General features: G+C 49.4%; 7 protein-coding genes across 7 annotated transcripts; 4 read left to right on the top strand and 3 right to left on the bottom strand.

Annotated features, from left to right (window-relative positions):
* Window positions 1-5,184: 5,184 nt before the first annotated feature.
* Window positions 5,185-6,817, bottom strand: PpBr36_11178 (uncharacterized protein; the record flags this gene model as incomplete). Its single annotated transcript, XM_029898280.1, has 2 exons — window positions 6,009-6,817; window positions 5,185-5,935 (listed from the first exon to the last, which is right to left on the bottom strand). The coding sequence occupies exon 2, from the start codon at window positions 5,824-5,826 to the stop codon at window positions 5,185-5,187; it is 642 nt and encodes a 213-aa protein (XP_029743344.1). The 5' UTR covers window positions 5,827-5,935; window positions 6,009-6,817.
* A 1,795-nt stretch (window positions 6,818-8,612) lies between these two features.
* On the top strand, window positions 8,613-9,992 carry PpBr36_11176 (uncharacterized protein; the record flags this gene model as incomplete). Its single annotated transcript, XM_029898278.1, has 4 exons — window positions 8,613-8,729; window positions 8,805-8,897; window positions 8,949-9,371; window positions 9,555-9,992. Coding segments are annotated over 4 exons (1,071 nt in total), but the record flags the coding sequence as incomplete, so codon positions are not given.
* PpBr36_11177 (uncharacterized protein) lies at window positions 8,770-9,310 on the bottom strand (the record flags this gene model as incomplete). The annotated part of the gene is made up of 2 exons (XM_029898279.1): window positions 8,770-9,060; window positions 9,173-9,310. 2 exons carry the CDS (start codon window positions 9,308-9,310, stop codon window positions 8,770-8,772), a joined length of 429 nt encoding a protein of 142 aa, XP_029743343.1.
* A 6,478-nt stretch (window positions 9,993-16,470) lies between the features above and the next one.
* Window positions 16,471-16,707, top strand: PpBr36_11175 (uncharacterized protein; the record flags this gene model as incomplete). Its single annotated transcript, XM_029898277.1, has 1 exon — window positions 16,471-16,707. A coding segment is annotated over one exon (237 nt), but the record flags the coding sequence as incomplete, so codon positions are not given.
* Window positions 16,708-17,574: 867 nt separating this feature from the next.
* PpBr36_11173 (uncharacterized protein) lies at window positions 17,575-19,219 on the top strand (the record flags this gene model as incomplete). The annotated part of the gene is made up of 3 exons (XM_029898275.1): window positions 17,575-17,922; window positions 17,987-18,819; window positions 18,913-19,219. The coding sequence occupies 3 exons, from the start codon at window positions 17,575-17,577 to the stop codon at window positions 19,217-19,219; spliced, it is 1,488 nt and encodes a 495-aa protein (XP_029743327.1).
* On the bottom strand, window positions 18,590-19,215 carry PpBr36_11174 (uncharacterized protein; the record flags this gene model as incomplete). The annotated part of the gene is made up of 2 exons (XM_029898276.1): window positions 19,102-19,215; window positions 18,590-18,824 (listed from the first exon to the last, which is right to left on the bottom strand). The coding sequence occupies exons 1-2, from the start codon at window positions 19,188-19,190 to the stop codon at window positions 18,590-18,592; spliced, it is 324 nt and encodes a 107-aa protein (XP_029743340.1). The 5' UTR covers window positions 19,191-19,215.
* A 1,200-nt stretch (window positions 19,220-20,419) lies between the features above and the next one.
* On the top strand, window positions 20,420-20,581 carry PpBr36_11172 (uncharacterized protein; the record flags this gene model as incomplete). The annotated part of the gene is made up of 1 exon (XM_029898274.1): window positions 20,420-20,581. The coding sequence occupies one exon, from the start codon at window positions 20,420-20,422 to the stop codon at window positions 20,579-20,581; it is 162 nt and encodes a 53-aa protein (XP_029743339.1).
* Window positions 20,582-20,849: the final 268 nt, after the last annotated feature.

Here is a 20,849-nt window from a genome sequence, read left to right as displayed (position 1 = left end):
TTTATTCTCAACTAATGGTCCTCTGGGTTTACTAGCACCTTTTCGCACGGTGCTTTCTTTACATTCTTTCTGTAGTTGTTAGTTATTAGACGGAAGAAGCTTTTCGGATTTATATTTTATGCTTGTTCAGGGGCAGACATATGAGTTATTAGTCACGTGTATATGCACGTGACATTCGGGACACGGCGCAGAATCTGTTGAAGATTCTGCGATCACGTAGATAGGGGTTAGATAGATCTAAAATGCATGCATGAGAATACCGTGGTTGTGTTATATTGTTTTTACACTTCCTATCAACATTCTACCCGGATAACGACACAACAAAAAGCTGGGAGGTTCTTAAACATCTGGGGAAAGAAATCAATTTGGGCAACACGCTATAAGCAGTTGACATCAGGCGTTTGGGTCTGATGTCATTCCCAACCCGCAACGCATACATATATTTCCCAATTCTTAAATATGATTCCAAGAACCTGCCAACGGAAAAAGCGCTGCTATGAGTCAGTGTCTCCAAAGACTGCACCCAAAATGTTGGGAACGATGACAGGTGGCAGAAATGCCGTGCTTGGCTCGCATTCTGTATATAATGAAAGCAGAAACGGCAATGTAATCTCGGGTAGACCTGGAATTGACACTGGGGAGCACATCCGGCCTCTCTCTGGTATTGCTTGAGCTCAATCAGACGCAGGAGTGAAGACCGGGTCTTGGAACTGCTCAGGCCAAATTAGGTCGTTGGCGGCTGTATCTATTTGCCAATTAATTCGCAACGCAGCTGCACAAGGGTTGGATTCCTTTGAAGGGTACCGCGGCGCTGGGGTAGAAATTGCGTTAAAATTTGTCATACCTTTACCAGCCCCCTACCAAAGAGGTTTGCATATCCGCCCAGGTCTTGGATTGCCATCATTGTTCTTTCGCCCATTTACTTAGTCCAGAAAGGTGCCAAGAGAAAATACCCCCGAAACACTACATGACCTCTTGTCAACCTACTCCGTAAAGCAATTAGGGCGAACAATCTCGCGGGGTGCAAATCGAGAGAAATATATTTTTTGATCTTGGCCAACCAATCGCTTCCACAAAAATCAAATAGGTCTGTTACGAAGCCGGTTGCAATTTCAAGTGGCGTGCGCCCGACTTCTATGCGTAGTGACCGAACGCAATAAATACTGTCGCTGCTGATTGGAATTGGATGAGGCATGTCTTGACGGAGAACCGCATGGTATTTCGTATGCATGAGGAAGTAAATATTGCTGCCTGTCACCCTGGTGGCTTAACCACCAGAAAGTGTGGTGTCTTCTGTTGTCGGCATTTCTCCGATCTACATCCGTAAATCACAAACAACCCATCACAGAGACCTCCCAACTAGTGCAGCAGGGCTGTAGCCTTTTAGCAACCGAATGTCTTTTTTATATTCCTACCCCAGGTCACCGTGCCGATCCGAGGCTACAAATGCTGTGGGCTACTGTGGCAGGCAGCCAACCCAAAATCTTCCAAATAAGCCAATGGATTGCTTTCTCCTGCGGAGTCCTGCGGAGGCATGTACAATCCGTCGTGCACATCTCTAGGCCCTGAGTATTGAGGCTAGCTCGATTTGATCCTCCACTTCCAGCAGGGATGATGAAGCGGGTAGGGCGAAGCCGTTTGTAAGGTGCAGATGGGCACAAACATGCCCTAATTAGTTGAGCACAGGATGGTTACCTCAAATCATCTTCTTAAGAGGCTCCCTGGAAACAAAGGCCAATAGAAACGAGGCTGTCACACAACGCGCCCCTTTAGGAAAGCTAGCATTAATTTCACCCCCGAAATGCTTCCACATAGGTTATTAGTTCCTTGGCGATACACTATGACGGTATAGGCTGGGAAAAACGACATGGTTCGCCAGCGAGGCCTCCAATTCGAAGAGCGAGGCAAAAGTACAGCTGAATTTGCAAAACAATACTCCCTTGCCCGCTTCAGGTATCCCCGCTGGGTTATATATAGATATTTCCACTGTCCTTGGCAAAACCATCCTAGAAACGTTCCTAATCTATAAAAATACCTTTCGCACCCCCACGAGGCCATGCAATCTCAGTTTCAACATGATTATCCCTAAAACCACTATCATTCCTCATTGATAGTCCTTAAACTAGACATGTGCAAATTTACATACGAAGTTTTCAAATGCGGACATTACTTAAAATGGATCCAATCCTTCGATCATAATATCAGTCTGCCATAATACTCTGGCCACCATCGACAGTAAGGCGACTTCGAGTCCTCATCTTGAGAACCCCACTGCCCAGCTTGCGAAATACCAAGCCCTCTCTCCCGCCACCCTGAGGTTCGAATCCAATCGCAGCACTGGGGGCAAACACCAGCGCCTCACCGACACGCAATTTGACGATGTGCGAAAAAACCTCGGCAGATGGGTCGATATGAGGCGAGCCACTAGAAGCGCCGCGAAGCCTGATAGGAACAATGCCGTCGCCATCGTCCTCCCCGCCGCCGCCGCCGGAAAACGTCTTTTCATGGATTAGCGATGACGAGCTAACACCCGCCAGGTGCTGCTTAAGCACCCGCAGCCACGCGGGCGACGTAAAGCGGTGCACTATTGTTACGGAGCACAGGTCTAGCAGGTTAGGTGAGATATTGGGTTCCTGCGTCGAGATAAAGATCCTGCAAGCCTGGTGGCGCTGGAGGCGGACGGTTTGCAGCAGGCTTTCGGTCAGGTTGCGTGAGTCTGGCGATTCGGCGCCCTCGGTGCCGCCGCCCATAAATTTGTGGGCCTAGTCCAGGGCCACAACACGACCGATTTTGCTTTCTTGCTCTAGGAAGAGGCTAAGGCAAATGTTGAAAAGTGAGCAGGCAGTTTGCGCCGGCACGCAGGGGCATGATAGGTCGACAATTGTCAACTTGCCAGCCTTGTTTTTCGAAATTGTCAGTAAGTGTTTCGGCCACATGCCGATGGACAAAGAAAATTTAATGAGCGTACCTCTGGTGTCCAATCCGTTCCTTGCTCGTTTTCGCGAGCCTTTATTCTTTTGGCAGGAGTACCACTAACTATTCTTTGTGTTCGAGTTAAACGCATAAACCTGCTTGCTAACCATAAAGCTTTCGAGAGTGTCGAGACGTTGCTTCAGCGGCGCGAGCTGGGTCTCGGTCATGCATTCCTTCTCGAGGCCCCTTTTGAATTTTGCATACTGGAAGGGGGGAATGCATTCATCTGCGGTGTCAGACTGCTCCTGCTGCTCAATTCTCAAATCCCGCAGAATGCGCAGGATGACATGTAAATATAGTGGAATTCCCTTCGAATTGTTTACCGCCATCAATGACATCATACGAGTTGTATTGAGGTCGCGTTCGTTAAGTCGAAGGGGCTCAACTGCCACGTTTGGGATTTTCGAATACACCCTCTATTGAATCGCTAATCAGCTCTGACGGCTCGCCTGTTCAAAGTTTATATCATATGTTGGCCCACCTGGATCGTTCTAATGTTCGTAGGTGCACAAAGAGTCCTGACTTTGACTTGCCGGTTGGATGCCAGATAGGCGGCCTCACAAGGCTCGCCTCCATTATCCGACATGAAAGTATCATAATGGAAAAGGATTCCGGTGAGCGGCCGCGGCAAGACATTCGCGCACGACTGTATCAGGCAATTTTCGAGCAGGCAAGAGAGAGTGTGGCTCTTTCCGGACCCTTGACTACCACATATGAAGACGCTCGATGGTGCCGCAATGTTATAGAAAATGCGTGGGTCAACAGGCGCCTCGGGCCCCCAGCCATCAGAGATAATACCTCCGAGCAGGCCATACTGCGTGAATGGAACCGACGCTGGCCCAGCTAGATCGGCCGCCCGTTTGCGCACATGCTCGGTGAGCAGAGGCACGACTTTAATCTCCGCTATCTCGTTGACCGCCGGGCTGTGTTGAAGAAGTTTCATCTTATCTGCCACTCCCGCTTCACTGTCCGCAGACGCGTTTTTGCTTTCGGTGGGTATTCGAGTGCGTACATTTTGGGACTGGGGTTTATGAAGTCTTGATTGTTTCAGATGTTGCTCAAGAGCGTCGTTATCGTTGAAAGTCCGGCTACACATCTGGCAGTTAGGTAAATGAGTAGGTTTATGCGAATCTCGAATGTGCTGCTGCAGAGCGTCGTCAGTGCGGAAGTTCCGATTACAGTGACTACATTTGACAGTCATGTTGACGGACCAGGAAAAAAGGAGGATCGATTTCGGTTCTACTTGTTTAAGCTGCTTGCCTGTGTAAAGTTATTTTGGAGTATGGTAAGATGCGAAACATAAAATGTAGGCGGCGTTGGACGCTTCAGTGTAACTCATCGGCATCTCATTAACAACAGATTATGGTCGGTCAATCTCTATTTCATTACGCCACGCATCACCATGTGACGTTATATTCCGCATAGATAGTGTGCCGGGTGATGGAGGGCCTCCTGCATTGTGATGGACGCTGTTTTGACTGGGGTAGGTATGAGTGGCTCAGAATGGCTCGGTTTATTTGAAGGGGTATATTGACGTACTATGAGCACCTGAAGAATAACATAAGCAAATCCAGTACGGCCAACTGCCCTCAACATCCCCCGAAAGCGCAAGTTTTGTGCCTGACAAAATTCTGAGTGAAGGGCCTCTTGCATTTCGAATGCTAGTGTATAGTTAGATCACCGACTGCCAAGATTGGTTAAACTTTAGTGAATAGGAGGGTAGTGGGCCTCCCGCATGGCATTTGTCGTGCATTGGCGGCCAATCACATGCTCCCAAAATAGCTGGCAGTGAAAGAGATGAACATGATCCGTGCGTCCATGCTGAAAATTTTATGCACGAGAAAATTTCTAATTACTAGCCACCATTCTGCAGGCTTGCTAGCCAAGTAACTTGGTATCATTTGGATTTCAGCAGCTACTCTTGCAGGCAACGAAATTCATCTCCTAGGCTTGTCTCTGGCCGATGCGAGACATCCAGTCTTCACGCCCTGCTCTCTCGGGAATTTTCGGAGTATTATGTCATTTTAAAAACTGGCACTGGAGCGAGCTTCTTCTTATTGCTTTGAGCTTGTCCAAACGAAAAGGGATTTGGCACGCACAAAACACGCAGAACAAATGGCCAAACAACGAAGGGCTGGTAGAAATCTCTGACACACAAGAATTGATATCGGTTTATCTCTCGTCATCGCCCATTTCTGTTATGTTTTGTTACTATGTCTTGAGACGCAGGCCTAGAATGTACTCAGCGTACCACGGCCAATGCCTTTCCTCTACGTACCTTGCCAGCCGGCGGACACACCAAATAATCCTATAGATGCCGAGCAGATTGCTTGTGCTACCAACAGTAGATTCAGTCCACAGTACTGTCCGGCCGCCATCGCAGTCCTCTCGAGTCGTGGCTGCGAATTTCCAGTCGTGGCCGACAATTATCAGTGCCGGGAGAAACACCAAGTCAGGTGTGGTAGGAGGTATCGAGGTCTGGCTAGGTGTGGTAATTCCGGCAATATTCGGGTCCATGACCCCGACCACCGCCGCTCCTTCAACTGTCTCGTCTTCCACATCCATAGCGGCCAGTGACTGCCGTGAATGCTGTGGAATCTGTAGTTTATGCTTTTGTTCCTGCCGTTGCCATTCGAGCAACCTCCACTGTGCGGCCTGCCAGACCCCCACCTGCAGCTCAGCGTTTTCGCCCGACTCGCCGGGTCTTTTGGTTTCGACGCTGAGGGCGATGGGCCATTTGTTTAGGGGGCCAAAATCGGTATGATTGATTGATGTTCCGGGCGTCCTGCGCCGCAGTATCTCGATGATTTGTGCCGGTGTCTTCCATGTGCCAGTTCTATTGGCCGCCTCCATCGCCGGCTCGTCAAAAGCGGACGCTCCGTTAATTATAAAACAGTAATCGATCTTTTTTCCCGACGAAGAAGACCTCGGGAGGATTTCGGGAGTGATTCTTGCGGTTGTGCTAAGCAGTATTGGCCACGCAAAAGGTTAGTAACAAAATTGAGTTGGGTGGAGAATACGTGAAAAGGTCCTACCAAGGCTCGAAATCAACGAATCCATCGGCTGGAAGCGCCAGGCGTAGCAGTTGGTAATGTACAGCTTGGTTCCACCCATTTTCGTCATGTTTGCGTTCTTGACAGCGCAAAGCGGCGAGAAGCAACTCGCAGACTTTAGCAGCGGGGATGTCGGTGATCAAGTCTGTTGTCGTGTCTTCTGCTGCGCCCGTAAATGCGGAATCAGGTATGCGATACCCCAACGCACGCCTCTCTTTTGCCTCCTCCTCTGCTTATTTCAGCTCCTGCCTAAGCGACGCGTGCAGCACTGGGGTATCACCACTTGCAACCTTTTCGAGCTCGGACACAAGCGAGAACAGCTCGTCCGGTAGTCTGCCATTAGACAGTGACCGCACCTGAATGGCTTCTTCTGGCTCCACCTCCAATTCTGCCTGCCTTTTGCGGGGGCTGCTGCTGCGCTTGCTTGTTCTTGATGATGTAGAATAACCGAGAGAGACATTACTTCGGAGAGTCGAGGCGGTGGGACGGGGCGTCTGTTCGGCCTCATCAAATTCGGCTTGTCGACTCGGCAAATTTCGCTGTCGCTTCGTCGGCGGTGTGTTCATAATTGAGATGGGCGGCACATTACCAGGACCGATTTGAGTCGAGGGCGGCGTCGGCGGATCAATTGGTCGAGTGCGCAGATAGCTGAAGCGTTTGCGTTTGAGGGCTTTCACAGGAACCCCCTCGATCCAGTCAGAGATGTGGTCATTGTACATTGTAGGATTGACGACAAACAATTCTTTGTGGCAGATGAATGGTAAACAATGCTTTGTTTTGATTTGCGCCATGGTTGTTGGTCAGCCGAAGGGCACTAGTCGCTAGTCCGAGGTTTACCCGAGGGTGTATGGGCCGAGGATTCATTTGGCGGTCTACAAGGTGGGTTATCTCCCGTGAGATGTAACAAACGCATGTTTGCTAAGTTCAGAAAATTAACACTTCACAAGCTACAATTATTTAAATGGTCTTGTATTTCTTCTTCTATCATCTTTCAAGGTAGAGAGCTCGACAGTCGATCACTGCTTGTACTTTGTCGAATGATCCAAGCTGCCATCCGATGAAGTTGCAACTGCGCCTTACTGGATTTAACCACGTTCGTACAAGTTGAAAGCCCCAACCCAAGCAGGCGCTATTACTTCTTTGTGCAGCTGCCCGAATGAGGTTGCGTTGGCGACTATACCGTTAATTATCGATTTTCCATTAGAGCTGCATACGCAGATTATATTTTTACAGTATGACACCACCATTTTTATTATGACAGATGCTGGGCGCTCTGCCCCGTCAGCCATGCCACTAGCAGGTACCGCCACGCCAAGCCTCACGCCACTGGTCCGCCAACCCCAGATTAGTCCGCAAATTCCTCTTCAGTTAGCAGGAGCGCATCCAACATCCTGCCCATGTGTATCTTCTCAATTCCTTGGCTGTCTCGGTGCAACTTGTTTAAGAAGACCTTTGAAACCCCAACGGGGCTGTGCCGAAAGGTACATCCAGTCTCAGCATAAGTGGTACTAAACATCAGCTTAATAAAGCCGTCGGCTCCAACGCCGTTCCTATCCTGCTGCTGCTCCGTCACCATCGCCACCGCGGCCCCTCCAGTCCAGGCCGAGCATGTCGCACACGGCCGTATACTCTGCGAATGAGGCAAAATATGATTTCTCAGAGAAGAGGTTTAGCTGCAGGATTAACCGGGGAGGTCCGGCCCAGCCGTACGGCAGGGTTGGGGTCGTATAAAGACGGACCCCACCAAGCGGCTCAAAACCCAGCACCAACCGTGGTGCGTAAAGGTGAAGCATGACGCGGTTGTGTCTCTTAATGTTGCCGGCCAAGCTCTGTGCCTCAGCTAACATGCCCACGTTAGTGTCAATCTGAATGCTGATTCGTTAATGATAAGCTTGTCGCACAGAAGAGGGTAAAACCAAATGGTACCTAGTTCACGGGGTGCATTTGTACGCGATGCGTAACAGAAAACTTTGATTCACCGAGTGGCGCAGCCAGAACGATCGAAATGTTATTCTAGTTCCGTGTGTTGACAAATGATATATGTAGCTTTATATATACTGCTTAGTTGTACTCAAGGTAGGCAAATACGGCCCTCATTGGGAGATTGACTATCACAACCGTCATCTTCCATTCGGTTCCAAAAATATCTCAAATCTTGTATCCATTATGGACCTTACACCCGGCTCCGCTCGGATCGTCAACATCCTGGCGAACTGCAGAATCGGATCCTCTCGTATCTGGACTTTATCAGTCAAATTTGCTTGAAACTGACATTGGTCTACTTTAGCAATCTTATAGCCAAACTGTCTGGGTGTACACTCCTGGATGCCGAATAGTCCGAGTTTGCCCAGAGCAGATACTTGTATGGCTGCTAAGACTGTCTCCGGCTCAGAACGGGCAATCGTTTCGCAGATAACTAACTTCGGAATAAAAGACGGCGGTTTGGGGCAGAATCCTTCAAACGCTTCTCCATCGACTGCGGTCGAGAGGTAGGCTCCCTGCTGTGCGCTACGTCAGGGGCAACCAAATCAACATCCAGGGCGTCGCGCATGTCATATGCATAAAATGAGATAGTTTCGCACTTAGAGGAAACGAGAAAGACTAAAAGTCAATGTGCGTTGGCTACAATGGGTTGGATACCTGGAGGAGCTTGCCACCTGGGAAAATGCGTCGAAGTTGTTGAGCACCCTTGATAAGGATAGGGTAAAGGAATATCTAAAGAGTTTCAGTAGGGCCTGATACATCACGTATCCGCGAACTGTGGGATAAACATCGAAGACTGGAGTGACGCCTTCCAAACGCAGATCGTCTGCGGCGAACCCGCCATCCAAGCAGCCTCGGGCTGAACCCACAAAAGCCGCAGGAGAAAAAGTGAGCACTCCTGTGAAATCTCCCTCCCGTGCAATCCGCTAACAAATCTAGTCTCAAACTGATAGAACATCGATAAAGCACAGTCGTCCTCCAAAGAAGCCACCTGTAACTCCAACTTCAGCACCGGCTTCATATTCGTCTCTGGCCCCGGGTCCAGGTTCAACTGGAGTAGTGGTATATGACTTGCGCCCCGAGGACAAGATCCTGGGCGGCCTTTCAGATTCTGAACTTTATCCACTGCAGCCCGGCGTATCTGGTAAGCAAGCATGGCTTACTGGTAGGATCATCACATCCTTCCTAAAGAACCTGGGCCTCCTCTGCGACATGGCGACCTTTGAAGTCGTAGAGCCCGGGTCATCTGGCCGTTTGCTATCGAAAGACATTCGCAAATTTGCCGAGACCAACGGCGCCATGGTTGCCATTTGCTTTAACAGCCATTGGGTTTTAGTCATGATCTGGCCCTCGCGCCGTGAGGTTAGGATTTGGGACTCCTTTCGGTCAAACAAATCGGACAAGCCAACTGAGTCAGATAGGCCAATAATGAAGTACGTTGGATTTAACATCCAGTGACTTTTGGGCATCGATCCACCAACATTTGAGCCCTCCGCCTCAACCACTGCTTCCGGCTGGAAAATAAAGTGGGAGCCATGCCCACAGCAGCAGTCTGACTTTGACTGTGGGATCTCCGTCCTGGTTGCAGCGACCTTTTACGCGACCGGCCACGAAATACCTTCTTTGGCTTATGACCTGTGGCGGCGGCTACTGTTGGCCATCGCTTCAGGAAATGTGTTTTCGCTACCGAAGATGGAGGAGCTACCCGAATCTCTCCGCTCGCTGCCTGCAAAGCCCGATATCAAACTGATTAGAACACATATTCAGGGGCTACAGGATTTTCAAGCCCGCCAAGTCGCTCGAGCATCCATTGTCGAGGCCCTCCCCACCGCAACGCCTGTCGTAAAAAGTCTAAAAGCCCAGGTGGCGGAAAAGTACATGCAGACGCGTTTTGTCGATCTTGAGGATTTGTACTTTAGACTCCATAATCTCAATCTCGATACTTACTCACAAAAGTTGGACGTGCCTTCCGATTCTCGATAGGCCCACCTTTGTACTATAGCAGCGTGTTTGCATGGTCAACAATTCACCCTTGGCAAAATCTGTTTCCACACAACTTGTGCGATCCTTGCTTCCATAACTTTCCTCCTTACCCAATTCAATTAAAACCTGCCTAGCATAAACTAAGTGACCAAAGTATTTGTCTGCTTGGGCGGCCGCCTGGCGCGGACATTAGCGATGAAGGGGCTTTTACGGCGCATATTGCGCGTCACGTCGATTGCGGAGTTGCAAGGACGACGCGTCTTGCAAGTGGACATGGATGGGCATATTGAAGTAGCAATTTATTGATAACAACAGAAAGAACGAGTCTCCGCTTGCAGTACAGGCCTCGTCGAAGAGGACGACGAAGATATAGCCTTTGGGCTCCTGCCTAATGAGGTCACAACGATAGAGGTATAGTAAGGTCGAGACAGTTTCTACCTCCAAACACGGGATCTCAATGCAGTGAAAACTTGATTTTTGCTACAAACGGATGATCAATATAATTTCTAGAAGTGGCAGAAACTCAATAAACTGGAAACTCCAAACACAGACCAACAAAACAGATAGGACAAACCAATAAAACAATACTGCCTTGGGCGTTTTCAGTCAGCGGATCCTTGGTACAAGCACCCACTGTGGTCCCCCTCGATTTTGCAATGACCAACCCTTGTACATGGCCATTTACACATCTAAGATCATGGGATCGTGACTGAGATCTCCGCTGCTGCTATCTTCACCGAGAGGAAGAATGGTCTAAGCAGCCTTACCGGCCCTAGTTTCTTCGTCTCGTGCTGTATTCCATTGAAAGTTGACCATGTAAAAATCTTCATTATACCGATTGGTTCCAGGTTAGTGACCATCCTTTCTATATTTCTCGGCCATCAACCAAGGTCAATCCGCAGGTTCAATGCGCTCCACTAGCTCTGCGGCTGTGTTGTGTGGCGCCCCCTGCCACAACCGGTTCGAGTCGAACCGATTGATGGGCGAGTCATGATTGGCCGGGCAGGGCAGGCGCACGGACGAATCTCGATAGAACGATTGAGGAATCTGGACGGTCAGTCGGTTCGACCGAAAATGTGGTTGGGAGGGATTATGGGAGGAATTGTCGCTACGAAACCGTGACGGCGGCTCGAACGGTGTCGTCAGTTGGTCTATGCGACGCGTTGTTGCGATTCTATCGACTAGTTGGTTAGGGTTAAAGAGTATGACAGGCGGAACGGATGCAGGGTCGGGGTTGAAGTCTAGAAGGTGGATCGGTCAATGCGACGTCGTGGAACAGCAACGCCTCCAAGTTCTTATGATTTCAGCGAACAGCGACCAAAAATTGAGCAACCGCGCATGGTTGGCAGCCACAACCCAGGCCACGCAGCAGGGCAGGTAAAGGGCAGGCAAAGGCCACGCAGCAGGGCAGGTAAAGGGCAGGCAAAGGGGGCAGGGCAAGTAGGGACGAGGAGGAACAAAGAAGTTGTCCCCATACAGCGTGCACAGTCGCTCCCAAAATGCGAGATTTGATGGCGCGATAATCATATGATCGCCAATTCCACCACTGAATCGGTGTCCAAAGCAGAAATAATGGCGAATCCTTTAACGGGATTTCTCAGAGGCTGAAACCCTCTTAAACCAATAAAGAACCGACTATACAAAGTCAGCTTATTGAATGGGGGCGATACGGCGAGCGACCGAGTGTGAATACAATTTTTTTAGTGCGCCTAATAACACCACTTTTACACGGAACCGGTAGGAGCTAGTTTTGTTAGTAAAGCTCCGCAAAAGTTTTAAAATCTCTTGAATTGACATCGTCGCAGGCATGAACATCACATCTGGTGCACTTAAAAATGTAGTTCGGAAGCCTGTCATAATTCTGCGCGTAAATTTTGATCTTTTTAGTTAGGAACTCAAAGACCTGGGACGGGAGGACAAGCCGGCTTTTGTCTAGAGAAATAGGCCGGGAACAGCATCGCGGCTAACAAAGCGATTCATCCGTTAGCACCTGACCAAACAACTGCTCTAGACACTGTTTGCAGTAGTTATCACTGCCCAGGGGAGCTGCATAGACGGAGGAGAGCCTGCAGGACCGTAACGGGCAATGGGGGTCCGGGGCGCCTCTGTAGTCCAGTTCTTTCTAATTGATATATGTCCCAATCAACCAACTTGTCGGTTCCGGTCCTGCTCTCTACAATACCCACAACCCCTCCTAATTTATGCAGCGTTGATGATAAAGTGTCCCCACTGCAAGACGCATCCCCCACCACATCCCTTCCGCCCCCACCTTTCGCACTTCCTCAACTACCAACCCCTGCTCGCACCCGGAGAATTTGCAACGTCTCGTCTCGCGAGCACGCATTGACACCTTGGAGGGCGCATGGGATCACTCTTGTAGCCTTAAGCCCCTATTTCAAGTCAAACTTAATTGTGTCTTTATCGGTGAACGGCTACTTTTCCTTTTCCCATCCACATCGAATTCTTGTGACTCAGAACATGATATCGCTGCTTATTATTGGCTGTTTAAGTTATATTCCATCCTATTCGTGACGACTCGGCCGTTTTTTACCACATCGTCTCCGAACCTTCCAAATATTATCTTTAGGTATTAGAGGTCACGGCTCTGGGAAATTGCGCTGGAATTCCACGGTAATGCCCCACGTACACGGCCGCTTCCGTGAAACCGCAAAGCAGCCCTACCAGAGTACTATAGTAGTCCTCTCAAACCTTGCTATCCCCTCTAGCTCCACCATAATTAAGCGTTACGGCCCTGCGTCAAGGAACGTTGGTCACATCGTATAAACGCAGGCCAACCAGCAGCTGGTCTGCTCCTTGCAATGCCGTGTTGGTCCCTGGATAGTTGCGCTGTCAAAGTGGGGTTACGAATGTCCACCAATTCACTTACTATTCCCAAGTCAAATACGTTATCTACGCCACTGCAAGGTCAGCCAATCGGATTGCATTTAAAGCCATTCTGAGTCACTTATCGCAGTCAGACGGGCGTCCACCATGATGCGGGAGGCCCCCCGTGGCACGCTATCTGTGGGGCGGCAAAATACGGGGTCTGGTGCCGCATGGTGATGCGGGACGAGATAAAGTGGAGGTTAAGAAGTTAACTTCGAACGGGCCGCTGTTGGTGGAATGCGGCGAATTTATATGGAGCGTCCAACCCCTTATGGACCATTTGCTCTCCTTAAAACGCAGATCCTGGACGGAGGGAGCATATAACAGCCCTCACAGGCATAAAACCTCCCATACATGCAACTGATAGCCTCGGATACATGGTCACAACAGGGTTTCACTTCGTATCAAATCAACGCAGCCGAAATAGCATTATAAGCGATAGGTTATTGTGCATCGCACAAATGGACGTTACACCTACAATTCCCCACCCTACTATTCTGTGCAGTGACATCGAATCCGGCCCTGTAACCGAAGAGGACTTAGCTATCGGGGTTGTCAAGGCATTAGCGTTGCGTCGGACTGATAACGAAATAAAGAAGATAGCATATCATTTGCGAGCGCAATTTCTATTGGGAATTTGACTCGAGTTTCGCAGCTATTGCAGTCGACTGAAGGACATCTGTATAGAAACGGCGTGGAGAAGCTTTATGAGGACTAACTTAGAAGTGGCATGAAAAGTTGAAATGCTCCTATCTTCAAGACCGTCCCCATATCATTCCGAGCCTCTGAAAGAAGCTAAACAGCGAGCCTTTGGGAATGAACCCGGCATAGGTCGATTCCCACCACGCCGCAAATGAACCTACTCATTCGTCAGCTAATGTATATTCAGAAAGGAAATCAAGGTTCAACTTCTCTAGGCAATCCTCACCACCAACAGGTCCGGCCTCAACAAATCCAAGAGCCTCTACAACCCACGGCGCCACGAGCACCAGCACACCGACAGCGACGATGGTGGCGAAGCCCGCCGTGAGGTATGGGTGCTCCTGTGGAAAGGCAAAAACAGCATTCGCAGCCCCCTCGGCCTTGTCGATAAACTCGCCCAGGACGGGCCTGATCCTGTCCCGGCCGTCTCTAATCACCACCTCGAGGCCGCCGACAATGGCGCGGGCGATGCTCTCCGTCCATCCGTCCTCGCCGACAGCGTCTTTGATCTGGCGCCGGAGGGCTGGGCCGTCTTTTTCGGCGTTGAGGAGAAGCTCGACGACCTCGTCTGAGATTTGTTGCGCACAACGGACGCTGTACGGCGTGTTTGCTTTCACGCTAGTGGCGGTTGGAATAGCGTTGGGGTTTGTGCTGCCGAAGCAGTTGGTGATGAGGTTGAGGATGGACATGTTGGGTTAAAAATGGAGTTTGGAACAGCGGCCTGAGATTTTTTGGTCGTTGTGTGTCGTTGCAAGACTTCGATGTAGTTGGATGAAACAGGAGGGATGACAGGTGAGGATGCAGCAGGCAGTAAAGTAACCTGGAAGCATGAGAATGGGTGCACCAATTTCTGACATTGCATGCAGAAGCAATGAATAGCCTAAGCGTTGTTTGAATCACTCGACAGGTAACATAGGCGGGCTGAAGGCCTAAACATGTGGTGGGTTACCTCTGTTTTTTTCGAATCAAAAAACCCTATGTAGGGTGGACAAGGTTCCTCACTTGCCGCCAATACACAAAATACGGGTTTGAGATGGCACTTACTACAAACAAATTTACCCAGCAGCGAAATCAATTTAAGCCCCTTTGCTACTGCTTTTTTTACCCCTTCCGGTGTTTTGTACAGCACTGTGGGCCTTTACAGGAGGATTTCCCGTGGGGTCTAGGAGCAAGCGGCGTGCAATCCAATTTGTGGGCCCGAGGCGGCAGATTGCCGGTTCCGCCTTTTGTCGCAGCAGTACATTAAGCGCAAAGAGAGAATAACTTAAAGGATAGGGCAGGACAGGACGTTTGTGTGTTTTGTGTTACACTGCATTTGCGACCCAACCAGCGCATGGGGATGGGATGACAGCGTCCAAACTCGGCCTCCTCCGGAAAACCAAAAACTCCATTTGCAATAGCCACCAATTAAGGGCTTTTCAAGGCTCTGTAAGCGAATCGCGTAGGCACGCGGATGCGATGTGACACCACTGAGAAAATCGCCTCAAAATCCTCCAAAACGGCAAAATAGGGCAATTGGTTACAATTCGTGCCCGATAATACTGACATGCCTGGAAAAGTGTTGCATCACCTTGGTGGATGTAATGGGTTTGAGCTGGACTTGTGGCAATGAGCGGCGAGCCTGAAGTGATCGCCTGCCTCGTTTCCTGCTTTGTTGGTTGATTGCCGGAATGCTACCACATGTTAGTGCTCGACGGGCACGGCAGTCATCAATCCCCCGAATTTGAGGGCTATTGCAAAAGTTACAACATAATTCCAATTTGCCTGCCTGCTCATTCATCTCACTTAACCCAGCCACTTAACGTCGGAGTGTTTAGCGTCCTGAAGCGGGCGTACGTACGGTCAAGGGGTTGACGATTTTATCCGGGCCCATATTAACAACATTAGCAAAATCGAATTTCTTTTGGCCTTTGCAGCGGCCTACAAAAACTCAACGACGAAAGATAATATGGCTGGGGGTTTTAGGGGAGCTGGAATTATCCCTCATTGTCCGGAAGCTGTTATTTCCAAACTGGATGTGAAATTACGTACGCCTTCACCCAAAGAGCCTGCTTTTCCCACCACTGAATCCTGGGTCTCACAAACGCCACATAACCCAACAGAAGCTATTTCTCAATCAACGCTTGTAAAAGCTCGAATCAGCCGTCATCAGAGCAGCTCTCCGACTCCGATTTTCGAAGCTGTAAAACAATTAGCGAAAGGTGTGGAACGGTTAGCGCACCAAAACACCCTTATTCTTGCAGAGAACCGCAGTCTTCGGAAAGCCAACGAAGCGCTTAGCAAACGACGAAGGGCCAAAAAAACACGAATCCGCATAGAAGGGTCAGCAAACGTTCAAGAAGTCCGAGTTTTGATGGCGCAAAAGAATGCGAATGGGCCTGTATACGAAAAAGAAGGCGAAAATAAGGAGGGATATAATGCGCAAACAACGATTAAACGGCGATGTGGAAACTGTGGTAAACCCGGACATAATGCACAAACATGTCAGGAAGATGAAGAAATGTCTGCTGTGTATAGTTCCGATTGCATTGTAGTTAATTAAGCAACGCTGGCGTTGTAATTGAAATTGGGAATAAGACCGACCGGAAAAGTGTCCGGGGTACTGTCCTGTCCGGGGTACTGTACATCCACGTTATACCAAGTTTGGGAAACCAATAGTTTTCACTAGCACCGTACCTGATACAATGAATATACCTGGGGGAGCACCAAATCATGCCCGGTTGTGCGACATACGACATGCGACGCCAGCAAGCCCGGCGTTATACGACAGCTTAAATCGTTGGAAGCCATGATTTTACTTGACAAATGCGCGCTGGGAATGGACGAAGCGATTTTATGCGAAGGCCCAAAAATGGTCCTTTACCGCTTCTACTCTTGATCTTTTGTAGGTTCGAATCCTGCTCCCTCCACCTCCTCCCCGCTTACCGTGGCAAGGATAACCCGGCTGGCTATCGACAACAACCACCCGCCTGTGCCGTCGAGCCCACACTTGTTGGGAACTTCGTCTCCATGGCTACAAACGACCGACAGCTCCGCTGTTTGGACACAGGCCCCTCTCGATGAAGAGCCGTCAACTGCCGTCAGACGAACCCTCCGTGCGCCTGAAGGCACGGGGTCGCGTCAGTGAACAAACCTGTAAGCAGGACCGGGCACGAACCCGGTCAGGCTCGATTCGCTTCTATGCCCTTGTTTTCCGCTGTGTAAATAGAGAAAATAGAAAGCGCGCCGAGATACCCCTCGGGAGGTTGCTAACGGCCGGCTAATGAGCCGGGCCGAGCCCGGCGTTAAATAATACCACTACTACTACTACTACCTACCTCTTCCTCTTTACCTTCTTGAGTATTTCGTTACTGTCGCTCACGCTTTTTTTTCAATCATCAATAATATTAGTCAGAAATCTGTCACATTCACCAAGGTTACGCAGACCGCAAATCAGAATGAATGTGATCGACAAGGCTGTTGGAGGGATCGTGATGGAGTCAATCAGGGCGGCGCCACCGGATGCCATACACAGGGACCAGACACGGCAACGTAATCTCGGGGAGGCCGGCAATTGACACATGGGAACACATCCGGCCTCTCTCTGGAATTGCTTGAGCCCAATCAGACGCAAGAGCTATCAGTAAGCTGCAGGCGAGGACGCCGTACAGGTGGTGTGGTTGCATGGGGCGTCACCGTTGTAACTTCAATTTAGACTTTTCTTTACCCTTCTCGACTAAAACAAGCTGCGGGAATCAAATTGAACCAAGTTACATAGCTGCTAGATCATTTTGATTCATTCCACTTCAGCGTCAAATGGAGTGCAACACACTCTGCCATAGCAGGGAAAGTCTCGCGTGCACTGGCTGAGTTTACGCGCAGGAGCTCGAGGTATGGGGGTCGGAAAGAGCCAATGTATGTCGCCGTTGTACAGGTTCTCAGGGGCTCATTTTGGCGGGACATTCAGTATAATTTACAGAAAGGCTAACAAAGCCAAGCTTAGTTAAACTATAAAATGCTCAACATCGAGATTGCACCTGACTTATTCCCGTCTTTCTTTGCTGTTCTTTCTCGCAACTCGCCCAGCATGCCACCAAATACACAGCTTCAATCTGTGGCGGCTTTTACGCCGCAGCCTTCCTCCATGACTGTCGTTCTCGGGTCCAGGATCGAACCGTGGCTCACAGAATCATTGAGACGCATCAAACCCAATGAGCCGCTCAATAGCGTTGCTGAGCATCAAACATGCCTTAGCAAAGTTTTGTCATCGCCGAACACCATCTGGATCCTGGCATCCCTGATGCGAAAAGGCTCAAAGTCCGAATCGGATCCCGAGTTTTATCTTGTTGATATCGAGGCAAATGTTGTTCTTGTCGATATCCCATGCGATGAAGCTGACTTCGAACACAACAGACACCCTGATCAAGTATTATCAGGACGTCTATTGTGTTGACGCCGAGGAGAAAGAACAGCACAAGAGGCTGCTTGAGGATTTTATCGAAGCTATCAACCGTTACACTTTCCGCATGCCTGCTGTTGTGCTTGATGGGTTGGAAAAGGATGGTGCTGGCGAGCCACTTTGTGGGCAAAGCCGAAATGTCAAAACCAGGATTTTGAATCTTATGGAACGCCTGTCACCCTCGCCCTTTAAAGAGGTCGAGCCCATTTCGGAATCGCCCTCACTGTCCACAGCCGCATCTTCTGCTAATTTATATCCCAAGCCTCCCATTAACAAGGTGGTCGGGTGGCAACCTGATTTGGATCCAACTCAAGCCCTCTCCCCATCCCAAGTCAATTGCGACCCTTTTTCGATATCATTCTACGGAGTTCCACCAATCTCTGCCTTCCCACCAATACCAAGTCAGCTGGCTTCTACTGCTTCTAGCTTCGGTCATATTCCTGCTGCTCCGAAATACGAATCAGCTCCAGATTCAACGCATTTGGATCCGACGCCAAGAGGAGTAAGCGAATCTCCTCATCATTCTCGTCTGTTTGCGGCTCCGACATGCAATCCGGGAGGCCAACCTTGGCTAGCGGATCGGTTTGCTGAGTCTACTCGCCATGATGGTTCTGTCAGAGACATATTTGCTGGAGAGCATCACATATCCGGTCGCCAATCGGGCATTTCCGTTCACAATCATAGCGAGAGCTTCAACAACAGCCATACTAGCAGCGGCATTGACGGCTTCTCCAGTAGAGGGATTCCTAGAGCCATTGGGAATCAGAGGACCTCGGTGTACATGCAGCGGACGTCGCCTGGGTACTCTGAGCGAAGATCTCAAATGAGCGAGCAAGTTTTATCTTTTATTTTATTCCTCTCCCACATGACACTTATCTGACTCCATCTACACAGGCTATCCAAGCTCTTTAAGAAAGTTCAAGACATGGAACGGCGCCTTGCCAACCTCGAAGCATCAACTTCATATACCCGACACAAGCCGAACTGTCGACAGGATTGTGGCTGTCCCTCACAGGTCGAATGGGCTGCTTTAAAATCGCGAATTGTCCATCTTGAGACGAAGCTAGGAATAAAAACAAGAACTTGCAGCAGAACTCAACAGGGAATGGACGTGGCCAGCAGGGCGAGTCGAAAGCGACGGAAGGTTGAGCAGCAACAGCCCGAGAGCCCATCGGAGGACGAAATATCTGATGATTATTAAAACACCCAAGTTACGTCTAGTAAACTACATATCTTTTTATTTGTTTGGATGATAATTAAATAAAATTGAGCAAGCACTAGCGAGCAGTACCAAGTGGTAACAAGACTCCTAACTGTTGGGAGCCATGCCATTGCGGTCTGTGAAACGACGATTAATTACCGGATCTGCTTCGACAGCGTCTTCAATGTGTCTCCCGTCTTGACACTATCGAGACACTTTTTGGGGACCTTGCGCCTTCCATATCGCATCTTTGCCTTGCGAACCACCCTGAACAGGCACCTCGCCAGTACCAGAAGGCGAACGAGGCAAACGGATGGTAAAGAAGGTTAGGTAGTATTGGCAGGAAGCAGGCACACCGATTCGCGAGTTTGCCAATCACGAGGCATAATTACAAGGTTACTGCGTGACAGGGCGCAAAGAGCAACTGTGTTACTTGTGCTGGGGGCAAGTGGTTCTTTCGCCCACCGATCACCTAAACCGAATGTTTCCAGTAATATCATACTCTTGAAAAAAAACAGCGACTCAGCACCAGCAGGGAAAAACGAAAGAGGATACAACTACTACGGTAGAGGGTGGCTTTGTCTCGATATTCTCTTCCTTGTGGTCTGGTTTTGTACATGTAACCACCCAATTTACTCAGAACATATAGGGATCAAAATTTAAACCTACTCTCACAAATAGAAAATCTTATTTTTCACAAGCACCAATGAACGCTAAGTAATAGCACCAACACATTGCAGGTGCGGCCAGGCTCTAGGTCGATGCATGGTCCGCTTGGATGAGGCACAGATATTCCGAGCATCACACAGGAATCGATTCCTATTGGTACCGAACAAGGGGTATATGCGCCTTTGCTACACCGCAACACCACTGGATGCCTTTATATGAGAGTCCGTCGAATTTCTGCTCCAAGGAACTGGCGAGTACGTAATACGCCTAAAGATCTCCCTGCACCAAGTCAGAAATGAACTATGCGGCTGTATCGCTGGTCCAGGTTCACATTTTTGCGCCGCTGTCCAATTCGTCAAGTAGCTGGTGGAGGTCTTTAGTGGATTGAATATGAAATGCACACCAGAAAGCTTCCACCAGATACTTCGGAAGAGGCGCCGCACCACTTAACTCACCTGGCTAAATGCAACAAGGATAGCGTTTCGACCCCTTGCCAACCGAAGAAAAGATGGTAAGGCCAACACACATGACATGACCGTCTCCTTACTACGGGCCGAAACGTTACCGTCGGCGCGGATTGTCCCTCGGCACAAGCCGATAGTAATTTTAGCGCTGAAGCCCTTCCCCTCACATATCGGAGAACCATTCTCGCTTCAACTGCAAGATAAGCATGTCGCCATGCTTGGTGGGTGACAATACGGCGATGTTAACGACAACATCGGGAATGTGGCAAACGGACCAGAATCAGAGGGATCAAGATTTATTCATTTTTATAAGGTTGTTAGCGAAATGCTCTGAATATTGATAATTGACCGATGTGTGGTAGGCAACAGGCCTGTGTTGGAGATAGATGAGGTTTGTGTCGGGTTTTAGATCTCCCAAGAAAACAAGAGGTTACTTTATCAGACCCGAACGATGTGATAAAAAGACTGAAGCCTCCAGAGACTCACTGATAGGTAAT

Source organism: Pyricularia pennisetigena (genome assembly GCF_004337985.1).
Source record: "Pyricularia pennisetigena strain Br36 chromosome Unknown Pyricularia_pennisetigena_Br36_Scf_16, whole genome shotgun sequence".
NCBI classification, from domain to species: domain Eukaryota; kingdom Fungi; phylum Ascomycota; class Sordariomycetes; order Magnaporthales; family Pyriculariaceae; genus Pyricularia; species Pyricularia pennisetigena.
Note: the sequence above shows the minus strand (reverse complement) of the source record. Positions and strands in the feature narration are given on the sequence as shown.